Below are 13,231 nucleotides of genomic sequence, written 5' to 3' on the forward strand. Positions count from 1 at the left end.
GTGCGTGTATGTGTTGTTTACTATTTTGCTAATATCGATTTTAATTCAACAAAGAAAACCGGCGTCTCTGTATTACCAGCAATAAATGGTAAATCAGCTCACTGCCTGATCGATTGGCGTATATAGGGAGTAAAACATAAGAGCACATGCACATGCACGGCCGACCTAAGGCAACCACGAAACATCTGAGCGGCAGGCGCTTTCAAGTATTTGTGATACACTGGCATCGTTCTCACGCATATCAAGTCTAGTATGCTTGAAATTACCATATGTCTAAGCTAGCCTTTCTGCATGAGGCCCATGGCGCTGCTCAACACCGCGATCACTGCAGTTGGTGAACCAGCACGATACATATATAAGCTGTGTGCTTCGGCATTGCCATTTTGGCCTGTATACAGCCATAATATATGAGAGGGTTCGCATAAAAAGAATGCGATGGCTATTTTTGAGCGCAAAATTTCCGCAATACGTGTGAGTGCGTCGTAGAGAACTGAACGAACAAAACCGAAAAAAGAAATTCGGTTATCATCCTCTTTCTCCAAAAAGCAAGAGAAAACGGGCTAATGCCGCACAGCGTTTATAAATATATAACCGCTGATGCCGTATGCTTGGACCATGCGCTATATAGAACAAGTATATCTGTAATCCAGCACCTACTACTACTTGAACGCTCGCGCAGTTCGTAAACGATCGCTTTGCTGGACAAGCTTAATTGAGACTGTAAGGTATGCTCCTATTACTCGCCAAATCTATTTTGTTCATGGGTGGAAACCTCATCCATCCAACCAAGTAGTCACACAACGTAACCTGCAGCGAACAGTTTGAACGCTTGTCAAAGTATACACAGTACAGCTCCTGTCGTAGCAGAACGGTACCCACGCTGTTAAGATCGTCGCGTATGTTTCATGGCTCCTAAACCGCAGCTTAGAAATAGAGGATAATACTGAAATAAGGCCACATTAGTGATTGGAACATTCAGAAATACACAATTGATCTCCGAGGCTGATTGTAGGCTCAAATATGCGAGCACATATCGCGCTGCGTGTTCCGTCCACCTCAACGCCAGCAGAAATTCCGGCCATGACGCCTTAAACCACTTGAGCACGTCTCACAGAACCATTTACCACGTAGAAAATGCACGTCATACTAAATAGACCGCACGACCGCGAAAAAAAAAATTACCGACGATTACGTTACTTCCTAATGCGAAATTTGAGCGCAGCAAATAAGCTGTTTCACCTTTTCGATAGATTGAGGTAAAGAAATCGAGCAACACATGTATGCGCTATCACAGAATTTTTTTTTTCACACGTATTCCTTTAACAAAGACTCCACTAACAGTTCTTGACAGTCATGAAGGAAGCTTTGTGGTCGGAGAAATAGACTGATATATGTTCGACTTGGTACACCAATGCTTGATTCTCAAAGACGAGATCTATACAAGTGCCTCGCGAGGTTGTCACAGCCGTGGGACGCGTTACGAGCGAGAGGAACGGGATGTTCTCCCGCATAAGTGTTAGGAAATTGCTGTTTGTCTTTATGTCAACATTAAAGTCCCCCACTACTAACATCGGTGTGGATCGATGGACGGTTAATGCGAGTTGCAGGAAGTGCACGACGTCTTTCGTGAGTGCGGTAGCGGACTCACGAAAGCGGTATCAGTCGGTCGCTGCTAGTGCTGGGGGGATGAAAGGGGGGCAGAGCTGGTTACGAGGCCGACGATAACGCCGACGACGACGCGAAACCCAGGAACGGACGCCAAAGAACCATTTGTGTAGCCAGCCCTCCTCCACAGTCTCTCCTCCTCCCTTCCATCATCCTCCCTCGCCCGGAGAGCCGACAGCGTGCATGCGCGGCGGCGGAGCAGATTCGTCGGCGAGCTGGTTAAGAGGCCGACGACAACGCCGACGACGCGAAACCCAGGAACGGACGCCAAAGAGCCATTTGTGTAGCCAGCCCTCTTCCACAGTCTCTCCTCCTCCCTTCCATCATCCTCCCTCGCCCGGAGAGCCGACAGCGCGCATGCGCGGCGGCGGAGCAGCAGATTCGTCGGCGAGCTGGTTACGAGGCCGACGACAACGCCGACGACGACGACGACGCGAAACCCAGGAACGGACGCCAAAGAGCTGCGCTCTAAAACGCCAGAACCTACCGCCGAGCGTATACCTGCCATGCAGAAGACCGCTTTCACCCAATCCAGTATGGCGCTGCTCATAGGCGGCGCCACTGCGTTCACAATATGGCGGCGCCTACGCAAAAACGGCCTATAAGATATCAGCGGCGAATATCGCTCAGATCATATTTAAAATCAATGTTAAAGTACCTGCGCGCAGCCAGCCGCCAAACAGAGCACCTCGCGACATTGACATGAAGCGGGATTGTAAATAGCCAAGAATTCAAGAACGTCAAGAATTTTCGTTGGCTGCCATGCGGCTTACATGTGCTCTTCTCCTCTGTTGTTGCTTGTTCTAGTTGTTGTACTTAGAGTGGGACGCTCTCCGTGTTGCTGCAACTGCAGTTTTTGTCGTGTCCATCGGGATATTTCCCACACTATATCAGCTTGACTGCGCTGCCACAACGTTCAATGCCGATTTGTTGTGTCTCAGCATTGATCGTGGCCGATGCGAGGGTTTTGTTTAGGTTCGTCCTCGCCATCGCCGGCCGCAATATCTGAGTCGCTAAGTGATTGGCCACGTCTAAAGCGCGGGACACATGGTGCGATTTTCCGTGCGATCTGTCGTACAGCGCGTCGTGTGCGACTTGCCGCATGCGGCGATTCGGGACACATGGTACGGATGAGCGAGCGGCGGGTAGCTCCGCCCAGAACCGGCGCCCCTGCGTGGAAGTTCGGAATGCTGCGTAACTTCGAACAGAAAGTGAAAGCGACCGTATTTGCACAGCTATCTTCTTTGAAACAAACGGTGACAATATAAACACGTCTATGCGAGCACTGTAGACGTGTTTCGATCACTGTAGACGTGATCCGCGTTAGCAGTATCGGATCCGTTGACAGCCGCCGATGGCCAGGAGCCGGCAGGCATAGCTCGCTGGGCCATGGAATCCGATACCGGTTGCACTTGTGACTCGATTGCTTGCAGCTCGTATAACAAAGCGCCTATGTTAGCCGGCACAACGTGTACACAGTTATGTCACGCTTAAATTGCAGCACATTTGATTTATTGGCGCCGACAGAAGCGAACGAGCATGCCAGGCGAGTTTTCAATCGCTGGGAGATAATGTAGGCCTAGCTCGCCGGCCGTCTATCCAGGACCGAGGGTCCTTGCGATGCGTCCGCAGCTCATAATAAAGAGCCTAAATTCGTCAGCACAATCAATGCATCAAGATTTAGGTTTCTCTTAAGTGAAAATATGGTTAGTTTTCCCGGTGCCGTTAGTAGCGATGAGTAAACACGCCAGTCAGGCGAGCCGCTTCGTATACAGACGATTGCTGGCGCGTCTGCGCTTAGCGCGTCCGAGTAGAAATTACGCCAACGATTTACTATTTCGCGCAATGTTTTATAACTCGCATTCTTTCGAGGTCACTTTATTATAGTAGTTATTTCGTGTCAGAAACGAATAGTAGCCGATTTATGTGCCGCTGTCAGCGGCGAAAGAGGCCCGCGTTTCGACCAGGGAGAGAAAAAAATACAGACATTATCAGAGCGGCGAGGCGCCCGCTCGCCGGCCCCGCCCCGCCGGGTCTACCACGTGGCCATGACGTTCACGCTACCGGCGCTGTCATTGGCTACGGTTGTCCGACTGATGCGGCAGTCGCACGACAATATTCAGTAAGTTGGTTGCGCAAGCTGGTCAGAGGATAGGTCATGGATTTTTGCGAACACGTGACCACTTTGTTTACATTCCCGTCTCTCCCGTCTCGTTGCTCTCTGGAACCGAAACTTTGACTGGTCGCTACAAAAAAGACTGCAAATAATTACCTGTCGCACTCTGAAGTAAATGAGGTTTCGTGCCGTGATTACTGGGTCATTAACTGATTATTAAAGCAGAAAAAGCACCTAGATTTCTTTTTGTGTCAGTACTCCTTCAGGGAACCCCAGGCGGTCGAAATTTCCGCAGTCCTCCACTACCGCCTGCCTTATAATCAGAAAGTGGTTTTGGCACGTAAAAGCCTGTAATTTAATCTTTAATGCAAAGAAACCTTCAGTTCTCGAAATCCTCCTCAACGCCGGCCAGCTCCGGCACTCAGCGTCAAGATATAGCCACCGAAGGGGATTTGCCTGGCGTCGGGCACGTTTTTTATATGTGTTAAGGGAATAAACTTAGAAATCACTAATTTTGATAAATAAATTAAAGCGGGTGGAGTAAAAGACGGTTTAGTAAGCAGTTATTATGATAGAGCACAGAGAAACGAAGGATGTAGGTATATATATTTATAAGTGAGAGAATGAGGGAAGAATGAAATGATTAATACCATTGACATAGAAATCGATTAGGTTTACAAATGAATTTCTATATGGCGATGTATACATGCCTGCGTGAGTGTCGAAGCATAGAAGCTACGATAATCAGCAGCACCGGGGAGTTAATTACATGTAGTGGGAATCGCATATTGCACGGGCGCTGAAGAAGACGAGACTTCGTCGTATTGTTTCCGATTAATGGCCGAAAGTTAATACGACGAAGTCTCGTTTTCTTCAGCGCTCGTGTAATCTGTGATTCCCGCTACATGTAATTGACCCTCTGGTGCTGATAATCATCATCATCATCATCATGGCCTATCCCCCAGAGTAGGTTGCGCCATTTAACTATGGAACAAAAACAAGAACAAGAGAGTGAGAGAAGTTAAATGGTGCGAAATGAAGAGAGGCCGCCCAGAGGTATATTCCTCTAGCCAGCTACTATGCGTGGTGAGAAGCGGAATAGGGAAAGAAAGAGAACAGAAAGAGGTGCATGATGGGTGACGATGACGAGAGAAGGAGGATGGAAAACATATGGCAAGCAATTTGGCATGCTCAAAGCCTACAGTCCAGGCCCGTACTTTTTAAAAAAGTTGAGTGACGCCTGAATGTCCTTGAAACTCGATTGAGCGTCTGGCCAAAGAAGAAGAAGAAGAAGAAGAAGGCGTTTTCGTGCGTAGGGCAACAGCAATCGACGCCGATTCAAGGAAGACATGCATGCTCTAAACGCACTCATCGGCTCAGTCCGTCTGGTTTCTTCGTCCATGCTTGTGCAAGTCAGAGGTCGTGGACTCTCGCTCAGCTTCGCTTTCATGCTTTGCACCGTAGCGTCGCTATGCCTGTTCGACCCCTCCGAGGCGAATGCGCACCAGAGAACACTCCTTCGGAGGAACGTTGCCTCTGAACTAGAAGGTACGTCGCTGCTGGAAACGGTATCCATGCGAGTCATAGCTGCAACATCCTGTTGTCTAATTCTATGCACCGCTGTGCACGCATTGAGCTGACTGAGTTAGCGGTATGTCTGCATGTCTGTCTCTGTTTAAACTCTCTCACGCCAACTTGTGCCACCGGGTATGTGTCACTGCATGTGTGCCACTCATCAATGAAAAAAGGAATTGCGCTGTGCTGGGGAATTCGAGGTGGCGTCACGTGTTCAGGTCCGCGCCACACGCGGATGTCGTGGCGGCATTCCTGCCAAGATGGCGCAGCGAGTCTAAAGGGAAGCGCGAGACAGGAGTCCAGCTGCAGTGCACGCCTCATGCATGACGCAATTCGGGAGTGACAATACGGCGGGGATCTACATTGCTTCAATGCTAATCGCTTTAACATCGACCTGAGATGGTTCCAGCCAGCCATTCTTACGTACGTATTATTGACGTAATCAATTAATCAATCAATCAATCAATCAATCTTTGAAATGGTGTGACGACTTGCAGCTCTTGAATATGCACCCTGCGTGACAGGTTGAGCAGAGCGTGCCAGAGACTGCAAATGCCAGGTACTGAGACTCTCGTACACCGATTTGACTCCATGGAACAAAATGGCTCGCTAGTCTTCACCCATGCTTGAACAAAAAATAACGCCTGAGATGTTGGTCATCGGTTTTGTTGCTACTTTTTTCCACTGCGGTGACTTACACTTGGCGCGTTATCCTTTCTCATTGCAGGAAGCAAATGGCCTATTTTAATATATGATGTGAATTGCGGTAAGTGTGAATGTTTATTTCTTCTTCATATTTCACTTATGCACTTTTACCACGAACCTCGGTCCCTGCGGCGCCTTAACAGGCTTCTTCAAACTTCAAATATCCGAACGGGCTTTAGATAGTTATTCGATTGATTAAATGAATGTTAAGCCTAACGAAGCCAAATCATGACTGTGATGATATTTAAGTGACGTTGTTTCATCGCGTAATCGTGCAGAGAACAGTGTCGTTAAATAGCACACGCGTAGCGGTAGCACAGGTGGCTTTACTTATGAACCGATTCGTGTAATGCGCGTCGTCTCAAGCGCCGCGAGCACCACCTTGGAAGGCGACTGCCATTTTCCTTTCCCGTCGAAGCCCTACAGACCACAATGCCACAAGATGGATGTCGAAGGCTAGTGTGCGCGCCCATGAGCCACTCCGCAGCACCCCACGGAAGCAACGCGGACAGATTGGGCTGGTGAGAAGGTAAACGTCACTGCTTCAATGTAGGTGGAGCAGTGCTGCTTCATGATGGTACGTCGAGAAGTCGTGGCGAAGAATACAACTCGCATTGCCGAAATTCTATAGATATCTCTTGTCTCGACTCTACTTTACCATTTCTTGTGAAATAAATAAAGAGAGAGAGAAAAAGGGAGAGTGTGGCTGCAAAGCTGAGCAAAGAAGTTGTCCCGTGTAAGGCAACCACGATGCAGCTATAGACAACACGAAGCAAAGTTCGACTCACGCCCGTGAGCGCGCCTTGCCTAGAAAAAAAACAGGCGCTGGCGTCAGTGCATGAGATTGAGGTGTGCTTGTCCCTTAAGGAAACTATGTATTCAGCCCGCAAAACACCAGTCGCGAGTGGCTCTAAGATTTGTGCGTGCCTTACATGTAAGAAAGTCGAGAGCGATAGGCATTGTGGAGAGATTTTCGCAGCACTTTAGATATTCCGTTTAGCAGGCACGACCCGTGAGCCCGAAATCACAAAGAACCACATGTCGGCGTACGTGCCTGGTTGGTTGGGGACAAGTTGCGTGTCCGTTTACAAGTGTCCCACGGGGACCCAGGACCGCATATGAGGACCATGCATATCTCACTCCATCCATAATTACCAGTGTGTACAGTGAAATACTATGTCAGCTTCCTCGCGGGCTCTCATGACGTGCCTTGCAAATGTGCCGTCTAAAGCGCTAGTAGTCGCTACTGCATCCCCATTGCTGGCTGTTGTTTAGGTGTGAGTCTTAGTGTGAACAATAAGACTCCGAGTATGAATAGCACTTTTAGCATGACCAGTAAGCATGTCCATACAAGGTGGACCAATATGCCAGATAACGTTTAACAGACATCCAAACAGAGAATAATGCGAAGATGCGTGGTGCGAAAGGACTTGTTACCATGTGCTTCTTCATTTCAATGAGAAAAGACAGGGCATTTATTCATTGAGACGCAAAGAATCACAAAAGTGCATATCTTACGGTGGTGCGTCATTTATGTTGGTGGTAAAATTCGTCTGTCGTAAAAGAGAGGAAGTGTACCACGATCTACGCTTTAGCCTACAGTTATTACACATTATTATCAGGCGAGAACAGTGACATGGACAATAGGAAAGAAGCCCCACGACATCACGCTAGGTTAGCGATTCAGTGTTTAGTAGCTGCTCCAACGAATAATATAGCGGAAGGGGCAGTGTTCTTCATGTTTGCACACGGATAATCCATGTCTCAAATTGATAACATGACCTTGCGCTATGAGTCGTTTTATTTCAACAGAAATGGTGGAGTACGGATGACATGGCGACCTCTAAAATTTGGCGCGTGGGCTTGTCTTTGCTAAACTTAAATTTTACTCATGATGTTCTCCACAACGCCACAAGTTCTACCCGTACGATTAAGGCTAACGCTTTTACATCTGTGAGAAGACAGGCCATGGTATCACAGCATGGGTATGTGTGACCCAAAATACCGAAGCAAAAAAATGTGTAACTCGAGGAACAGGTTGGCGGTGAGTTTGTTGCTGTTAAGGCGCGGCCGTGGCTGGCATTTGCGATGTATATCCGTCGTACCAGTTCCAGTGGCACCCGCGACGTAAATGGAAGAGAGAATGGTCTAAAGTAATTTGACATCTCAGGAGTAACGCCGGAAGAAGTAACGAAAGCCTTAGGAGCTATGCAAATGGCGAAGGCAGCTGGGGCAGATCAGGTAACAGCAGATTTGTTGAAGGATGGTGGGCAGATTGTTCTAGAAAAACTGGCCACCCTGCCAATACGCTAGGCCTCATCACCTCGAGCGTACCGGTATCTTGGAAGGACGCCAACATAATCCTAATCCATAAGAAATGGGACGCCAAAGACTTGAAAATTTAGAGTGATCAGCTTACTGTCCGCTGCCTACAAAGTATTTACTAAGGTAATCGCAAATAGAACCAGGAACACATTAGAGTTCTGTCAAGCAAAGGATCAGGCAGGATTTCGGAAAGGCTACTCGACAATAGACCATATCCGCACTATCAATCAGGCGATTAAGAAATGTGCGGAATATAACCAAACCATATAGATATATATGTATATACATATATATATATATATATATATATATATATATATATATATATATATATATATATATATATATATATATACATATATATATAAATATATATATAGCTTTTATTGATTACGAGAAAGCGCTTGATTCAGGCGAAACCTGAATCCTGAGGCATGAAACCTGAAACCTGAAACCAGCCAAAACCTGAAACCTCAGTCATGGAGGCATTACGGAACCATGGTGTAGACGAGCCGTATGTAGAAATACTCAAAGGCATCCATAGCGGCTCCACAGCCAGCATAATCCTTCATAAAGAAAGCAACAAAATCCCAATAAAGAAGGGCGTCAGGCAGGGAGATGCGATAGAGATTTGGATTGGGAAGAATCCAAATCTCTATGGTGGTGGTGGTGGTGGTGGTGATGATGATGATGATCCATCTATGCCAAACGCGTAAAAATCGCGCACTTCGGTCCGGTGTTGGGCGATATGGGAGAGTGTTTACTATTCATTCAGGCAGGACTCTAAAGACGCCAATGATTTCTGGTTAAAAAAGAAGCGATATCTTAAGAAAATGTTATTCGGCTGGGGGGACCATGGCGGCAGCATCTAGCGGCTGTTTTAACGAAGCACGTGTGTATCTATCATTCGCTCTGGTCACTGAATGCGCGCCCCTATAGCATGACCTCAGCAGCAGCCTAAGGCGACTGCGTGCTGAAAGTGTCGACTACGTCAACTTTGCCTCAAACTCGCGCGATTTCGGAAGACTAAATAGTAAAGGTGTTTAACAAGTTAGCTACCCTACCTAATTTCTTATGAGAAGAGTGGGTTAATAAAAGGCTGCTTTTCTCACGAATATGCATGTATGGGTGTAAATTGTCTTGCAGTGTACTTCACGGCATGGCCTGCGGCCACCTACTGCCACATAGGGACAGTGACTCCTCCCGCCACGTATGACGAGGCCGAATTCGAGTGCTTGATCTGGACGCGTATGTCCGTTTTGAGTATGACCACCACGCCGATGTACCGCCTGTGCCACCTGATGAAGCTCTTCCATATCGAGGATCACGGATTGTTGGTCCAGGACACGTGAGTGCATGCAAGCGACGCCCCGCGGACGTATGCGCAGCAAGCCCGTGAATGTTTGGGCAATAAAAATATTGCACAGCTTTTTTAGTGGGTAACAATGTGGTAAAGGAATGAAGTGAGTGTAAAGTGCCAAATATGTATCTTGACAACACTTAGGGAACAGCGCGTTAGGGCCTCGACATTTAATTGAGCCGTGTTGGTTCCAGGCAAAAATCTGACCCCCTAGCAGCAATTCTTAGCGTGACTGTCACGTACGAAATACTATCATGGTGGGTCGCTTGGGCTGGGCCTAACAGCAGCAGTGTTGGTGTTACAAAATAATCCCTTGGTACACAGTGATTTGAACACAGTAGCTTGTTTCCAGTTAGAGAAGTTAGACAACATCTGCCAGCTACGAAATACCCGCAGAACTAAAAGCAATATTTCGTACTCTCAGTATAAACAGCGGACACAATCTACAGGGATGTAAAATAAAGAGCAAAAGCAGGCAAAAGAGACAGCATGGCCGAATGTATAAGAAAATATAGTACACTTAGTGAACCAAAGCTAAACTGATCCTCATATCTTCCTAGATTTTCTTAATATTAAAAAGTGGCCGAAGTTTGAATTAAAGATACCGAGCAGTAGTGCAACAATTCTGGGTGTTTAATTATAGGAAGGTGCTCACTACACAAATTCTTAATTTTTTATCGTATTGTTTGCCTATTGTAATTTGCGCTCGCTTTTTCTACAACATTATATATTTTACGCAAATATTGGTCAGTATATATTTTACGCAAATCTTGGCCAGAATTCCTGCTTCCGCAGTGACGATTAACTGTACTGTTTTTTTTCTAAAGCCTTTACTAGATATGTAAATTGAAAATTTGATCTTGCAAATAAGACACTTTTATGTTCGGTTCAGTTTTAATCCGTTGTCAGCTTTACACAAAAACAAGTTCTGTTTAATATCCGAGATGAAAATTAAAACAATTTGCAGGGGCGAGGCTCAACCCATTATGTTAGGGGATTCAAAAATCAAGGATGCGGCTCGACAAACGGAAACACACGGCTATATAAAATATTACGAAACACGTTAAAGCACGTTGGTGGGCTAGTTGGTTTGAATTTATCATATACTTTGTAGGCGCCCCTGGACGAGGACGTAGAAGGAAACAGATACACAGAGATAGCGCTACATTCAACTCTACATCTTATTTCCGCACGCGTCGACAAATATATACCGAACGAGAGGAAATAAACAAGACAAGAAAGAGCATTCAGTGCGATGAACCGTACAAGTGTCCATGGCACGATCAAAGCATACACTGGAATAGTTACAACGATAAACCGACGAATCATATCTCTTTTTCAGATAGAGACCCTGATGGGCTGCTCACGCATCTTTCTTCTAATTTTTGAGGCCTATGAAATTCCAAAATTAGAAAACATTTGGGGTATTTAGGGTATTTGCGGACCGGAAATATTTAGACTGAGAATAATCAAGAGTTAGTGTAATGCTTAATGCCAATATACAGGATTTAGATGGCTATACCCTCAACAAAAGCAAGTCAATGCTAGACCTTTGTGACAGGGACTAAGTGTGACGGGCAGATCACGTGGGAAACCGGCAAACGACCATTGATTACTGTCTTATGACTGAAGGAATTCATGCTGCGTTGAGAGAAATAGTCGTTGACGAGGAACAGTATACCAGCATAGGGATAACCATGAAGGCATCATCTTGAATGCGGGATATGCAATGGGAAAGAGAGCAAGAAGCGCAAAATGCCCAATCCATACTTGAACACTGAACAAATTACTAATATATTCGCAAGAGTCGAGGAAGAAATTGGCAAATGGCCAAGCAAAGAGTCTGAATATAGTGAGCATCTAAGCTTAATAACTACAGAAATACGGAATGAGGAGCAACATGTTCGTTGGAAAGGGAAAAAGGGCCCGAAAAGCTGGTGAACAGGGATACAGAAGAAGGATTACCGAACGACAGAAAACATCACGAGAGCACCGGCAGGCAAAAAACGCGCAGTTGCCGCAGGATGAAGTAGCCAGAAATTGGGAAGCGGTCATCGCTGGACGCATGTAAGAAGAAGAAGAAATGGGCTAGGGGACAAGTGGGAAGGAAAAAGTTGGAATAAAATGGCGGACGACACCCGTCTCACTTAGATTATGTCATTTCTGCTGCCATTCGAGTTAGGAACGCTACATTTTGGTGCAGTCGACGCTTTTCAAAGACCAGGCATGCGGGTGACGTTTTTCGTCGACCAGGCGTCATCGGAGTCTGTTGTGTTCACCCGATACCAAGTGCACGGTGAGCCAGCGACGCACATTGTTCTCGAAGGTAGTTCTACCGCGCTGATCAACGCGGTGCTGCAACAAGCTGATATCAGCCGCCAAGCCCGCGTGCAAACAGGATCAGTGACTGGAAATCTGCAACTGCAGACACTGAGCGAACTCGATCTGGAACCCATACGACGTGGCACCCTCAAAGAGGAAACGCTTGCCAGGAAAGTGAGCCTAGACTTTTCTGTTTAGGAACTGCAAAGGCACATTATACAACAGATCGAAATAATGAGAACTTTCGTCCAAGCGCTTAGTGGAGAGCAATCAGCACGAGGCACTGTTGAGCCAGATGTTTTTGAAGAAAACTTGCAAAGTGCACACTACTGGCTGTGGTTTTTCGAGTATGCCTGTGACAAGAATATGTGGCACTCCAACGACACAAAGATATTGAATATGCGCCGCTATTTGGGCGGTATAGCCAGAAAATGGTACGATGTGCAACTCAAGGATCATGGAACAACATGTTGGGAACTGTGGAAAAGCAACTTTTCAGCGGCTTTTGAAGGCAACGCAGTAGAAAGATGGGATGCGGCACTACGGTTCAGTTATACAGGTGGCTCTCTGCTTCAGTACTGTCTTGAGAAGCGTCGCCTATTGTATTCTGCAGAACCGTAGCTATTGTCTTCGGCTGTTGTAGCTTTGATAACGCAAGGGTTCTGTATCGAGATCTGTAGTCATGTCCAGCTCAAAGGTCGAAGAACGTTTGATGACCTTCGGAACTTTCTACAGACCTCAGTGCCAAGAGTTACATTGAGAAGACAGTCAGGTGGTAGAACAGAGAAACTTGATTCTCGTAAGCTGAGTGAACACCTCGAGTCGTTGCCGTCAGCTGAATGTGAAGACAGCTTCATAAACGAATCCCTGGGAAGCGTAAATCATGACTGTGAGGATGCTGAAGAACCAATTACCGCAGTTCATGGCAACCTACTTCCACATAATCTGTCTACGGTGCATCACAAGCCCCAGGAAAAGAGCTTCAGTGAGACAGTGTATTTGGTGTCGTCAAGCTTATTGCACGCTCCCATTAAGGTAGATCGCATTGAAGTGAAGGCTCTCGCTGACAGTGGAGCTTCGGTATAAATTATCAACAAGACTAGAGTGGGTACCGGTAGTCTGCACACGGGTAGAGCATTGCGTGTCCAAGCCTACGATGGGTC

General features: G+C 46.6%; 2 protein-coding genes across 2 annotated transcripts in view; one reads left to right on the forward strand and one right to left on the reverse strand.

Moving 5' to 3' along the window:
• LOC135921304 (uncharacterized) overlaps positions 1-13,231 on the reverse strand; it is a 208,343-nt gene that overhangs the window by 101,077 nt on the left and 94,035 nt on the right. The window lies entirely within an intron of this gene.
• Positions 5,079-13,231, forward strand: part of LOC135921305 (uncharacterized) — a 79,774-nt gene continuing 71,621 nt past the window's right edge. Inside the window, exons 1-3 of the mRNA XM_065455630.1 lie at positions 5,079-5,329; positions 6,084-6,122; positions 9,533-9,734. Of these exons, the coding sequence (XP_065311702.1) occupies positions 5,131-5,329; positions 6,084-6,122; positions 9,533-9,734 (440 nt within the window). The 5' untranslated portion in view covers positions 5,079-5,130. The remainder of the gene's footprint in view (positions 5,330-6,083; positions 6,123-9,532; positions 9,735-13,231) is intronic.

The sequence above is a fragment of the Dermacentor albipictus genome, chromosome 1 (genome assembly GCF_038994185.2).
Source record: "Dermacentor albipictus isolate Rhodes 1998 colony chromosome 1, USDA_Dalb.pri_finalv2, whole genome shotgun sequence".
NCBI classification, from domain to species: Eukaryota; Metazoa; Arthropoda; class Arachnida; order Ixodida; family Ixodidae; genus Dermacentor; species Dermacentor albipictus.